The sequence below is a fragment of the Aspergillus aculeatinus genome (assembly GCF_003184765.1).
Source record: "Aspergillus aculeatinus CBS 121060 unplaced genomic scaffold BO66scaffold_66, whole genome shotgun sequence".
Lineage (NCBI taxonomy): Eukaryota > Fungi > Ascomycota > Eurotiomycetes > Eurotiales > Aspergillaceae > Aspergillus > Aspergillus aculeatinus.
The window spans coordinates 91525-104309 of NW_020291535.1; the positions used below are offsets into that span (position 1 = coordinate 91525).

At 55.9% G+C, this 12785-nt stretch overlaps 10 protein-coding genes across 10 annotated transcripts; 3 read left to right on the forward strand and 7 right to left on the reverse strand.

Annotated features, from left to right (window-relative positions):
- Window positions 1-565: 565 nt before the first annotated feature.
- Window positions 566-1326, reverse strand: BO66DRAFT_215178 (uncharacterized protein). Its single transcript, XM_025642621.1, has one exon. It carries the CDS (start codon window positions 1104-1106, stop codon window positions 654-656), a length of 453 nt encoding a protein of 150 aa, XP_025499068.1. The 5' UTR covers window positions 1107-1326; the 3' UTR covers window positions 566-653.
- Window positions 1111-1416, reverse strand: BO66DRAFT_443239 (uncharacterized protein; the record flags this gene model as incomplete). The annotated part of the gene is made up of 1 exon (XM_025651496.1): window positions 1111-1416. The coding sequence occupies one exon, from the start codon at window positions 1414-1416 to the stop codon at window positions 1111-1113; it is 306 nt and encodes a 101-aa protein (XP_025499069.1).
- A 129-nt stretch (window positions 1417-1545) lies between these two features.
- Window positions 1546-2180, forward strand: BO66DRAFT_443240 (uncharacterized protein; the record flags this gene model as incomplete). Its single annotated transcript, XM_025651497.1, has 2 exons — window positions 1546-1713; window positions 1791-2180. 2 exons carry the CDS (start codon window positions 1546-1548, stop codon window positions 2178-2180), a joined length of 558 nt encoding a protein of 185 aa, XP_025499070.1.
- A 334-nt stretch (window positions 2181-2514) lies between these two features.
- BO66DRAFT_475180 (uncharacterized protein) lies at window positions 2515-4248 on the reverse strand (the record flags this gene model as incomplete). Its single annotated transcript, XM_025653207.1, has 1 exon — window positions 2515-4248. The coding sequence occupies exon 1, from the start codon at window positions 4042-4044 to the stop codon at window positions 2515-2517; it is 1530 nt and encodes a 509-aa protein (XP_025499071.1). The 5' UTR covers window positions 4045-4248.
- Window positions 4249-4952: 704 nt separating this feature from the next.
- BO66DRAFT_462553 (phytanoyl-CoA dioxygenase family protein) lies at window positions 4953-6044 on the reverse strand (the record flags this gene model as incomplete). The annotated part of the gene is made up of 3 exons (XM_025652382.1): window positions 4953-5304; window positions 5392-5767; window positions 5843-6044. 3 exons carry the CDS (start codon window positions 6042-6044, stop codon window positions 4953-4955), a joined length of 930 nt encoding a protein of 309 aa, XP_025499072.1.
- Window positions 6045-6420: 376 nt separating this feature from the next.
- On the forward strand, window positions 6421-7787 carry BO66DRAFT_462556 (aldehyde reductase II; the record flags this gene model as incomplete). Its single annotated transcript, XM_025652383.1, has 5 exons — window positions 6421-6796; window positions 6855-7032; window positions 7091-7263; window positions 7312-7411; window positions 7483-7787. The coding sequence occupies exons 1-5, from the start codon at window positions 6527-6529 to the stop codon at window positions 7785-7787; spliced, it is 1026 nt and encodes a 341-aa protein (XP_025499073.1). The 5' UTR covers window positions 6421-6526.
- Window positions 7788-7878: 91 nt separating this feature from the next.
- On the reverse strand, window positions 7879-8686 carry BO66DRAFT_462560 (uncharacterized protein; the record flags this gene model as incomplete). Its single annotated transcript, XM_025652384.1, has 1 exon — window positions 7879-8686. Exon 1 carries the CDS (start codon window positions 8506-8508, stop codon window positions 7879-7881), a length of 630 nt encoding a protein of 209 aa, XP_025499074.1. The 5' UTR covers window positions 8509-8686.
- A 166-nt stretch (window positions 8687-8852) lies between these two features.
- BO66DRAFT_282067 (Dabb family protein) lies at window positions 8853-9298 on the forward strand (the record flags this gene model as incomplete). Its single annotated transcript, XM_025643073.1, has 3 exons — window positions 8853-8918; window positions 8993-9103; window positions 9158-9298. Coding segments are annotated over 3 exons (318 nt in total), but the record flags the coding sequence as incomplete, so codon positions are not given.
- Window positions 9299-9485: 187 nt separating this feature from the next.
- BO66DRAFT_443246 (transaldolase) lies at window positions 9486-10863 on the reverse strand (the record flags this gene model as incomplete). The annotated part of the gene is made up of 7 exons (XM_025651498.1): window positions 9486-9545; window positions 9603-9945; window positions 10050-10281; window positions 10338-10446; window positions 10506-10634; window positions 10688-10740; window positions 10788-10863. The coding sequence occupies 7 exons, from the start codon at window positions 10861-10863 to the stop codon at window positions 9486-9488; spliced, it is 1002 nt and encodes a 333-aa protein (XP_025499076.1).
- Window positions 10864-11113: 250 nt separating this feature from the next.
- Window positions 11114-12539, reverse strand: BO66DRAFT_443247 (SGNH/GDSL hydrolase family protein; the record flags this gene model as incomplete). The annotated part of the gene is made up of 5 exons (XM_025651499.1): window positions 11114-11308; window positions 11435-11690; window positions 11912-12203; window positions 12291-12373; window positions 12451-12539. 5 exons carry the CDS (start codon window positions 12537-12539, stop codon window positions 11114-11116), a joined length of 915 nt encoding a protein of 304 aa, XP_025499077.1.
- Window positions 12540-12785: the final 246 nt, after the last annotated feature.

Sequence of the window (12785 nt, forward strand, 5' to 3'; positions counted from 1 at the left end):
TGCCTACCGAGTCTACTTGACCTGGCGAGAAACATGCTACGATCGAAATTCTTGTCCATCCAACGATCCTGGCTGCATGACCAGGCCCAGACCACACTACACAGGCCACGGCCAGGGGAACCTCACCTCGCTACACCCTCACACTCTACAGGAGATTCACCTCCTCTACCGGAGCACCGCCAAATTCCGAAAGAATAGACACACGAATGAATTTGTTGGGCGGGGGGTTCCCTGTTGGCTGGTACAACGCCCGACCATGATTTCGATCCCGCCCATCGACGTGGCCGCGGGCCCGGTCGTGAATCAACCACTGCGCTTCCCTTGTTGTGATACACGATCCATGCTTCCTCTCGCTGGATCTCCAGACCACTCATCAACCCAGGGGATCCTTGCCAGGGTCCTGGGACTCGATCCATACGACACAACAATTCCGCTGCGCGCCCCATGCATCGGAGGCAATCCGACGGCACCGGCCATCGTCCGTACGCATCACAGCTAGCCAATCCAAGCGACCGGGCCGCGTACAACTCTGCCTGCGTGGTCGGGGAAATGCGTGCGGCCTTCCGTCTCTCGCACACCGACGTCCTTGTCATCGTCATCGCTGTCATCGACGCCCGTTCTGCTGACGACCATCGTCACACAACCGACCCAGCTCAGCAGACATACCCTCGGATTGGCTGTATCGGGGAATTGCGGTGTGCTTCCCATTCCAGATCGGTGTGTGGGCTCATGTGCAAATGTGTGCCACCCCCGTCACCCCCGTCAAGCCGATACGCTGCGTCGCCCATTACCCCGCAACGTGAGCGATCTGGTTTCCACGATCCCCCCCTCCCGACCGGATCCACACTAGACTGAGATTGATGAGCATTTTCCGTGCACACTCTCGTGCAAATGCCGGGTTTCAACCTCATATCGAGTATCAACCCCCAGGCTCGCCAACAGAAAGAAAAGACACCGGTCGGTCGGCAGGTAGACCTTGGATGGAGGCGCCAGAAAAGAGGGCTGGCTGGCAGACTGTGTGGCCGCTCTCTACCGCGCCTCGTTCTCTTCTCGACCCCTCGGTCTCCAGCTGGTGGCACCCTAGACTGAGACATGGCTTTTCGCATGAGCTCACAAAGCAGTCATCATCTCAGAAGCAGAAGTCTCGACACTTGCGGTGAATAGGGAAGCGGGGTAGGCAAACGGCTCGATGTGCGTTGTTCGTGAGCCAGGCGAATCGCTCGCGGTGGTGTCCTGGAATGCCTCGGAGAGCCACCTTGAGGTGGGCAGCGAATGCCATTTCCCATCCCACAATTCGCGAAGATGGAACATGGCTGTGAGACGTCGGTACTCGAGTTTCTCGTTCTTGTCAGAAACTGCCGTTGGCAGAGGGGAAGTCGCTGGGGTTGAAAAGGCCGCCAGCGTGCCCACGGGCATCTCCATCCGCAGCCTCGTCATCGATCTATCCTCGTTATTCTTTTTCGTCCATTCTGTCCTCGATTTCAAGCTCCTTCCTACGACCTTGTGATCGTCTTTCTGACCGCTGGCCTTCCCCAAGACCCCAAAATGGCCCAAGACACCACATATCGCATGAGCCTTTTCCTGACAAACTTATTGAATGCTATCAGGGAAGTCAGCGCCAACGACCAACAACTTCAGAACGCGGAGCTAGTGGTTGTTGGGGATCTGGCCGCAAAGCGATTGGCACACGCAGAGAATTCGTCTCCCACCGAGGTGAGTCCTTCCTGGGCCCGGTCCCGTTGATCTTCGCCTCCCAGCATCAGGCTAACTAGGAGATTGACATGTCGCAGAGGGAATTCGTCATGATGGTTGACACCCAGGCGAATATGCTCGCGTTGCGCCGGGCCCTCGCGAACAAGCCAAAGTTCAGCAGCGTGGATGGGCAATTGCATGCCAAAATCCAAGGTGGTCCCATTCCGATCGTCCTGATACATCTCGACCAACTCGATCCCCGGCCATTTGTGGGGAATATGGTGCGTCTACCGCAAATCGACTCGGACCAACCGCCTTACAGCGACGCCGGTCTGACTCGAGACGAGATGGAGGCCTTGGTGGCGAGATATCGTAGCCAAGGAAGGGGTGATGGTGTCGAAGGTGGTTCCGTTCTTGTTGGTTTTGGGCTTGCGACCGTCCTGCTCTGGGCGTGCGTGAGTTGGCTTTGGAAAATTGTCTTTGCTTGAGGGTATTTACCTTTTGGTTTTCTTTCTGGTTTCCTTTGGGGCTGGCTGTCTGTTTGTCTGTTTGTCTGTTTGTCTATCTGTTTATCTTTCGGAGGATTATTTGAACCGTACAAGGCGTGCTGGAGCTGGAAGATTGTGAATTTCGGAATCAAGTGACCTACATTCTTTCAATCAATCTCGGGTTCTGCTCATCCATGGGGATTATCGGCACCGGCAAGTGAGATCACAGGGTGTAGATTATGAAAACAACAACTCGAATGATGGGTTGCTGGCTGATATATAGGAAAAAAAACTAAACTAGGAGAGGGGGGGGGGGGGGGAGCTCGCAAGCCGACTAAGGCCAAGGACGGTAGTGTCGGGACCAGGGATCGGTCCGCGCATGCTGCTCGTCTCGTCTCCGCCATCCGACCCTGGAGTGTGCAATCGACTGCCAGAATCCGGGGCACTGCGTGGGGTCTTTGAGCCCATCGAAGGGGGGCCGCGGGTGATTGAGCGCCTTGATGGCCCGGGTCGTCTTCTCGACGTAGAAAGGAGAGCCGCTGGGGAAGAATCCGGCTTCTTTGAAGCGCCAGGCAAACTCATTCATCACCGAGAAGGCAGCCCAGTGCTGGAAGTGGTCCTGAATGGGACAATGCTCGAGCCATTCGCGGGGATACGGGCTGGATTGCTCTTGAGCTTGCCCCTGCTCCTGCTGGGTAGGCGAGGGCTTACATGGCCGGCCGCTGCGTCTCGTGAGGGACAGGGCTTGCAGGTATTCTTGGAAAAGGGGCTGAAAGTCCTTCAGTCGGAACCAGTGGGGCTTCAGCCCCTTCAGGGTGAGCAGCGCCTCCTCGAGGTGATCATCATCGACCTCGACCAAGGTCTTGTTGACCTTGAGTTGGTGCCCCTGAGTTCTTACCCGTCGGCGTGCTTCCTCCTCCCCGGCGCGGCCTTTGATGGAGCAGAAGATATCGACGAGAGTGCGATCCCACTCGGTCCACCCATGCCAATCCGACAAAAGTCTCGACATGGGGCTGTGCAAGTACCAATCCTGGTAGCTGAGGCGGATCAGGGTCTCCACCATGCGCGCGGGAAACAGGATCTTGACCGCATAGGGTTCTTCCACCTCTCGTTCGAGGGCGACATCGGTCGAGTCGAGGTAGATGGGCGATTGTTCCTTCTTCGAGTGGTCGTGGGCCCACAGCTCGTTCGACCCCGGGGAAGGGAGATGGAAGAAGTACTCCTCGTGGCGGAACAGGTTGAGATCGACGTGGCGCTCTTGGCCGGGGGCCGGCTGCAGGTGGAAGACATGGTCCGGCACCCACCAGGCCTCGAGGTGCCGCGCCTGCAGATTCCACAGGTAAGGGCAGGGGGCGCCGATGAAATGCCTTTCTCCAGACTTCCATTTGCCGCTGGGGTAGTGCTCGTTCGTCTCCTTCACCGTCACCTCCAAATGACCGATGCATCGGGGATGGTCATCGTCAAATTTGGCAGCGCGCAGGACCTTGACAGCATCCTCAAGGTCAGCCGCGGGGATGACCAGGTCAATGGAGTTGATGCGATTCTGACAGCCGTAGAACCGCCACAGGACATCGTTGATTGCGTGAAGGGAGATCTCATTCTCCTCCAGCAAGTGGACGATTTCGGAAACGAAGGCCAAGGTCACTTCCTGGCCGTGATATTCGAAAGGCGGATTTCCCTTCTCCTCCTCCTCTTGTTTCTTCTTGCCCCACTTCCCTCCAAGGATGGAGGTCGAGGCCGCCGCCGCCGTGCTGCGCACCGTCTTGTGCTCGACATTGGGCTTGATGGGGCATTGCTCTTGCATCCAACCATCATAGGGGACCCAGAAATAGACCCCGGCCCCCGTATCGTAAGGTTTCGCCATGTTGCTGTTGCTGTTGCTGTTGCGTAAGAAGCGGTAGAGATTGGAATAGCAGAACGATCACGATGGTTGCGGTTGGTGATTGTATGTGTGGGTTGATGGATTGGACGGGATGAAGTGGGCTCTGCAGCGGGTATTTATATTCATGCGAGGCAGTTGCCCCAGAGAGGGCTTTTGCTTGCTGATCAAGGATCTATTCATGAGCAGGTTTAGGATTTGGGATAATCGCCACTCATTCTCCTTCTTCCTTTGACTCTGGTGTGGATGAATCGGAAGAAAGGCGGACGGGGTCTGCTCAATGGCCTTTGCTTGACACAAAGACACACCTTGCCTGTGATGATGGATTCCTACTGTTCTTTCTTAGTGACTCTTTATGCATTGAGACCCATCTGTTCTACGCAAGCCTCTCACACCCCTATTGAAAGAGATTGGATTGCAGGATCGGTTGGTCCCGGGGGAGGATAGAAAGGTAGGCTGTGCGGCATTACACAATCAACCCGCACCATGCATTGTTACCAAGGACAACAGCTCAACCATCTTTCTAGAACTTCTCAATCCGGGTTGGAAGGAGAAGACTGTTTCTTTATGAAATTACTGAAGGTCACCGCAAAGAGAGGTCAGATAAGGTCCCAGGTGCTTGAAGACAAAGGTGCATTGTACGAGACGGTTCCAAGGACCTCTTTCCGCGCTTCTTATCCCGAGCCCTAAGACCGACGCGGTGGGAGCAGGAGATGGTGACCACATCATACTCTGGGTAAGCCAATAATCTATTCTCCTGATGTTCTGGCCAGAGACCTTGTCTCGTTTCTATCATCCCCTGCCCCGGAGCCCTTCTAAAGTCCATCCGATGCAGAATCCAGGCAATTCACGCAGAAGCACACACAGGCAAACTCACACACACGTCCTGCCCCTCAAAAGTCCTGTGGCCTAGCATCCTGCAACAACTCCGGATGAAGCAGATAGAACGGACTGAGTTCCTCCACGTACCCACAGGCCGGATCACTCATGGAATACCCGATGAACCGCTGGGTCGCATGATCGTACTGCTGCACCACCTCCCGCGGCACCGCCAGGTACTGATTCTCTTCCTGGCGGAGGTAGCCGCGCACGGCGAAGGTCGCGTACGCGATGCGCCGTTCATCGCGGCTGGTGTTGGCTCCACCCCCGTGGTAGAGGGAGGAGAACATGATCAGGGCATCACCCTTGTCCAGCTCGGCCACGACACAGTCCCGCACATCGGGTGGCGTCGTGCGGTGGGTTCCCCTGTGCGCGGATGAACCCAGAAATCAAATACATCAATATGGCTGCTTGTCGTGTTGTCTTTCGACCAGCCCAACGGGAAAGGCTTACCAGAGATGACTCCCCAGGATGAATTGCGTCCCCCCATTCTCTTGGGTGACTTTGCACCCCGCGACCATCATTCCCAGCGCCGTCTCGCGGGTCTGGTCGCGTTCATCGTCCCATGCCTCGATCTCCGGCAGGATGTTGTGGTTGATGTACGAGTCGCGGTGCAGCGGCTGGGCCTGGGCCCCGGGCCCGACCTCGATCCCCGTGCACGAGGTCACGTACGGCCTGGACACGGACTCCTTCTGCTGGTCGCCCCACCAGAACACGCTGCGCGTGGTGAGGAAGTGCGCGCAGACGGCCTGGAAGAGGGGGTTCATCACCTGGGTGCGGGTGTAAGTGGGACTGAGGGCGATCATCGACGGGGCCCGTCGGGTTTCCTCTACCACCATCGGTCTCAGCAGGTAGAATCAGTTGAGGCTGTGGAAGATACAGCCCAGGGAAAGGAGACTCCTACTCGGAAAGAAGCTGCCGTTCCATTCGAGATCGCTGTGGAGTCTCTCCTGGACATCCTGGTTGACCTGGTCGACGTCTGCGGGGGAGACGAGCTCCTTCACAACCACGCAGCCATCACGCTTGAGGATCGTGATGATCTCCTCGAGAGGAGTTTCCTTGGAGACGGTCTGGACCCCGGGTCTGCTGCTCGGGATGTCTGTCATGCTGGGTGTGGTGGGTGAGGTTGGGTCGATAGTCACGGAGAGAAACCGCTGCTCACGTCTCGAGGACTCAGGGAATATATTTTGGGCTCAGGCTGTAAAATATTTCGCTTCCACCCAGGAGCTGAGTATCACATGCTGCGTCTGCCTTGGTTCTAATAGACAATTGGACCAGCTGGCGGATCGGAGTGGATTGAAGATGTTTGATCCGCACAAACATTTGGGTCGCCACGCTGATTTCAGGGCTGGGGAGGAGGGATGATAAGGTTTCAATGCAGGTCGGTGGCACGTGGAGACACCTCCACAGAGTGATTAGTCTATGAGATGACGTCGTCATAGCTTGACATCAGTTGACCTCACGGTCATAGTCGATGCTGTGTTCGACGACCTAGATAAACAAGCCATTGCATACACCCAGCCCATCTCATCCAGCACTTCTCCTCGACACACATCCAGCGTTGGCTACTATACAACAAAGAAGAAACATGCTGCACTCAACAGACTACGTCATCCCCCAAGGCTCCCTGATCCTGGTCACCGGAGCAAACGGCTACATCGCGTCGCATACCATCGACATCCTGCTCCAGCGAGGCTACAAGGTCCGCGGGACGGTCCGCACGGCAAAACCATGGCTGGATAGATATTTTACAGAACGCTACGGGGAAGGTCGCTATGAGAGCATCATCATCCCGTTGCTGGATGACCCGGAAATGTGCCGTCGGGCAATGCAAGATGTTTCTGGAGTGCTGCACATCGTATGTGAAATTAGTGTTCATGTCTCGGAACCGTGCTAAGAAACAACATCTGATGCAGGCATCGGACATGTCCTTCAATTCTGACCCCGATGCGGTGATCCCATGGGTCAAGCGAGCGGCAATCCACCTTCTGGAAGCTGCCGCCAGTCAATCATCTGTGACGCGGTTCGTGCTAACATCGTCCTCTACGGCGGCGCTGCTCCCAACCCCAGGTCTGAAGACCGTAGTCGATGAGAGTAGGTCCACTGCCTCCATGGTGAGGGTTTCCAACATCTAAATATGAGTGTGAAACAGCTACATGGAACGAAGTCTCCGTCCACGCCGCCTGGGATGAATCCACTCCTCCAGAGAAGAGAGCATATCATATCTACTCCGCCGCCAAAACCGAACAAGAGCGTGAGAGTTGGCGATGGGTGAGGGAGCGCAAGCCCCAGTTCGGGTTCAGCACCGTCGTGCCGAACTCCAACGTGAGCATGGCCAAACCACCAGGTCTCGCAGAGTCTAACCACACCTAGTTCGGACGGATCCTGCATCCTCAAGTTGCCGGATCGAGTATGATCCGAACGAGAAACCTCCTCCGTGGGGACGGTTCGGTCATGGACGAGTTCCCTCCACGTAGGTCATTCTGCCCAGTCGTCCAGACATTAGCCCCAGTACTCTCCCATCCTCACCGTCCGTACGAGCAGAATGGTACGTCAACGTCGAAGACACGGCGCGACTGCATGTCGTCGCGCTGCTCAGCCCCGCCGTGAGAGGGGAACGCATCTTCGCCTTCGCCTCCGAGTTCAACTGGACGGACGTGGTCAGCATCCTGCGCCGGCTGCGACCAGACAATGCCCTAATCCCCGACCCGCCGGCCAACGAGGGCCGCGATGCGAGCGAGATCCTCCCCGCGCGCCGCGCGGAGGACCTACTGCGCGAGTTCTACGGCCAGCCGGGCTGGATTAATCTGGAGGAGACCATTGCCGCGGGAATTGAAGACGTGCCGTAGCAGCATCCATCGATAGCTAGATAGCATACTTCGCATAGCCTAGCGTAGCCCTCTACGTCTCAATGCGAAAATGAAATCTCAAGACTAGAGATCAAGGTTCATCCTCCACTCCCTCCACAACCAGCCCTTCAAAGCGCACATCAAACGCCTCCGCCTCACCAGACGGATTCGCAACAAAGACTCCAACCCAGCACTGCTCCTGAATCGTATTCCCAACCGACGAAGCAAACACCCACCCCAACTCACGGAGAATTTCCCTCTCCGCCCCCCCGGTCTCCCTCCGCTTCACGCGGCTAACCACCAAGTTGTTCCCCTGCCGCATCAGTTCCACCGTCACCCTACCCAAGGCAGGATCCGCAGCCACGAGACTACAATCCGGCCACCGATCCCGCCCCACCGTCGCCAGAACCCGCCTACCCCCCAGAACCTCGACACCGGTCTTCACCCATCTGCGTTGGCCGCCGTCGGACTGCGGGAGCAGCAGAGCCAGGCCGGCCTGGGCGTAGGGCTGGTCGGCTAGCTCCGCGGAGATGGTGACGCGGGCCCGTCGGAAGGAGGCCAGGGGCATTGCCTGGTAGATGAACGGGGCGGTGAAGATGCAGGTGTCTGGGGGCGAGGCCCACAGGTCAGTGGCGGGAGGGGCGCGTAGCGAGAAAGAGGAGGAAAGCCCGCAGGGGGTGGGGAGAGGGGTGGAGGTGTGCTGTGTTTGCCACTGTGGCATCTTTGCTTGTCAATGGGCTGTGTGGTAATGTTGGATGAGATCTCTGGTTGGTTGGTTGTTAATTGATAGGGTGTTTGCTGGGGAGGTGCAGGTTGTTGATGTCGATTAGGGGTAGGCTGGAGTTGTCGTGGATGCAACTGGCTTTTAAATATGTCCGTCACGGTGGTGGAGATGTTTGCTTACCCGTTGATCCGTGGGATTGACGTGGCCAGGCGGATTGACAAGCGCAATTGACCAGGGGGTAGGAGTTATAAGTTTACGCGCCGGCTCGGACATGCAAGGTGATAGACTGCAGCAGCTCAAAATTTAATTACGTGAGAGTCGGTCTGCCCAAGCCAGCAATCATGGTCGTCACCCACATCGTTCTCTTTCAATTCAAGTCCGGCCTGTCTCCAGAAATGGTCAATCAGGTGGGTTTCCACCTGCATTGGAAGGATAACTACCTGCAGGGTTCAAACATTCCCTAATTTTGCTGCTGGTCTAGGCCTGCAAGGACGTTCTCGCCCTAAAGCATCGATGCATCCACCCCGCGACCGGGCAGCCCTACATCGTCTCCTTCAGGGGTGGCAAGGATCATTCACCGGAGGGGATGCAAGTGAGTGCTCTAGGTCCGAGGCTGTCAGGTGCTCAGATGATAACACTGGCCCAGCATGGGATTACCCACGGCTTCGTAGCCGAGTTTGAGTCGCCAGAAGATCGGAACTACTACGTCTCGAGCGATCCGGTGCACTTGGGACTGGGAAGCGAGCTACATCCTCTGGTTAATCAGGTTATCGTGGTGGACTTTACGGATCATGTGTTGTAGAGTCAGAGTATATGTTGTAGAGGCACAGTTTCATCTAGTAAGGTTATTCACTAGATGTTTGGTTGTGCCAGAGATAGCCCTAATTCAACAAGTTCCAAGAACGTTTCAGTCCCGCGAGAGTGCCCCATTGACTCTAGCCCAACCACCACCACCACCACCACCAACCAACCGTCTACTGCCCTCCCATAACCATCTCCACCTTATGCTGAAAGTCCGCGAAGATCGCGATAGCCTGGAGAGTACCATTAGTCAACCACCAAGCTCATCCACCGACACACAGCAAACGAACCTGGAACAACCGACTCTGGCCTCGTCCCCCGTCACTCGCCGCAAAATGCACGCGATACCCCGCCTCGTCATCGACATAGCTGCGAGCCTGCTGCTGCTGCATTGCCACAGAGGCATCCGCCCGAAACAAGGACTTCTTCTCCAGCGAGTCAACCGCCTCGTTCATGCCGGCCAACCTCTCCAGATCTTCCGGCGGGATCGTATGGGCCGCCACCCCAGCCAACTGCAGGATCTCGTCAACGGACATGCAGCTGCAAGCCTTGACACGGGTGGAGATCCCGTGCTGGACGTAGTACTCCTGGGCCTGGACGCAGAGGTCGAGGAGAGGGTCTTGATCTTTGTATCTGCTCTTGCGTGGTTAGCTCATCCCCCAAGGTCACTCATACGTGATGAAACCATCGACAAAGAACGCAGCAAGTGTAACATAAAGGGATTGGAGAGAACGAACGTATCATCAAACCCAGCCTTCAGCTCGTGCACAAACGGCGAGATCGACACACACCCCGCCTCGCCGGCGAGGATTGCCTGCTCCATCGTGAAGACGGTAGTGGCGAGGGTTTGGATGCCCTTGGCCCGCAGCGCATGGCAGGCCTTCAGCCCCTCAAAGGTCGCAGAGACTTTGATGACGAGGCGCGAGGGGTCAAAGTGCGGATCGATGTGGTGGAAGATCTCATGGTATCCTTTCAAGCGCTGTCAATGTAGATTCGCAGAGCGTGTGAAAGGCGGCGGCACTTACGCAGACACGTCTGGATCACTCTCGTGGTGGAGAAGGCATGACATGGGTTGACCATGACATGGACAGAGCCGGTGATGTAGGGCAGAACTCGGTTGGCTAGCAAAACGGTCTATATCATGATCTGGTAAGTCTTCTGATTGGAAGCACCGCAGAGAAATGGAACCGTACAGCGATCTCAACCCGAAGCTCAGCGAGCGTCACGCCTGGGTACCTCTCATGGAGATCTTGGGCGATGCGGATCGCCTGCACGACGATTTCCTTGTTCTCCTCCTTCTGGAGCTGGAAGTATGATTCTGCCTACACGCCCACTGTTTAGCCTGCCATTCACTGGTGTCAGAGGAGGTACACACTGGGTTGGAGGTGGCATCCGTCCACGGTCCATCGGGACCTCCGCTACGGGCAGCTGGGGTGCGTTAGCACCAGTAGCTCAGAATTAGAGAGTAAGCATACTTTCAAGATCCAGACTATCCAGGTCAAGCTGGGTTCTTGAACGGAGGTACTTCAGAACATTGACAGTGTCAGCCATGTTGAATGTATTACGTTCAGCTGTATGGGTTGTGTTGAGGATTGTCGACTCGAGGTACCGTACAGGTAGTACTCATAGATATCACCTCCTTCACTACAGCAGCAACCCGCACACAATTCTTGACTTTACACTTGCACTTGGGCAATCCAACACCACTGCTGTGAGTCTCATAGTATGACAGTGCAGACATGTAGCATGACCCAGTCTCAATCGCTACTCTCCTCTCCTATCACCTACACACTCAACGGCCTCAATCCAAACCACCTCCAAGCAACCCCTCTAGCTGCCTCGCCAGAACAAAATGAAACTCCGACCTCGGATGAAAGTCATCCCACCACACACACCCCTCCTCACCCACACACGTTCCATCCCGGAACCCATACCGCTGAGGGTCATCCAGGACCGCAGCCATAAAAGCAAACACGTCGAAGAGCATCACCGTCGCCTGCCGTCACCGTAGCACAACAACCATAACCGATTAGCAATGCGTACGTCAATAACCCCCTGTCGTATCCCTCTCCTCCCAAACAACAACTTCCCAATCCAACGGGAACGCGAAGAGGTAACTTACATCCGGAAATCCCCTGGCCCAGCGCTTCACCATCCGCTCCAATAACAGGTTGAAGATGTGGACCGTAGTCAGATGGCGAGCGCGTCGTATCGGACCGTGAGTCAGCATGTTTGGCGTGCGGGTGGTGGGGGGCACATTCATGACCAGAAACCGGCGGGCGCCGCAGTCGTAAAGTTCGGTCAACAGCTGAAAGTACGTGTCCAGCGCGGCGGTGAGTTGCAGGAGGGGGTGGAGAGCGAGATAGCTGAATTGTACACTGCCATCCACCGAATTAGATTCATAGTTGCGTAAGTTTGTGCATTGACGGGCTTGCTCGAGTGAAGTCTGCAAGGGAAGGGGGGGTGTAAGGTAGGGCAGGGCAGGCGGATTGGGAATCGGACCGGCAAACATCCCCAACCAAACATATATCTTGTATTATCAGACAAGCTGGGCGCACAACCAAGAAACAAAAAAGAAAGAGGTAGTAAGGGAACGAACTCATTGATCCCCACCCAAATCACAAACAGCGCTGCATCTGCAATCTCCGTCCAAGCATCCGCTGTGGCCGACAATGAAGTGGTCTCGGGTGTCGTGTCTGCCGCCCCTCGACAATAATGCTTCCCAAACATCCCCCGAATCTGACTCACCACGTCCCCCGGCACATTCGAAACTACCTCATTATCAATCGTAGCCCCATACACCGCGAGGTTATAGCTGAAGGTTAGGGTATGGTTGAATAGGGTGGTCAGATACCCGACCCAGTTGATTCCGTCAGAGGCGGTGCCTTGGCCTTCTCCCGTGTCAGATCAGTGGACTGGACCCAGGGGGGTTATCCATCGCATAGAGAACGTAGCCCTAAACAAACAAGGAAACACACCTAACTCAGGATTTCCCATTGGATTTCCCACGGCCGGCTGCCCAGCCGACACATTGAAACCGGTGGTGGTGTACGAATCGCCACTGTTCTCGTCGCTCAAATCAGTCCCGGCCCACTTAGGGCTACTGCTACGATCCTTTACAAGGGAGGGATGACATACAAAGTAAATAGATAGTTCACATTCCCACCCAGTAATTCGGGTACTGGCAGCGCCGCCAGCCCAGGGGCTAAGACTTGCTGGAGCTTCATCACGAAATCAAGCCTGAGCTGTATACTCCGCCGTAAGACAGCGTCTCGCCGCTGGGAACTGGTTCATCTGTATATCGTGGTACTAGATGCATCTATTTATCGGACACTGCGGCGATCCGTTCCGTACGACTCCCAGAGTAAGACTTCAGCTGCCGTGCTAGATCAGGGTAGAATTCAGCACGGGTTATGTTCTTTGGAGAAGTGAGACCTTGTCTCACGTCACACAATCTTCGTGATGTGCTCACG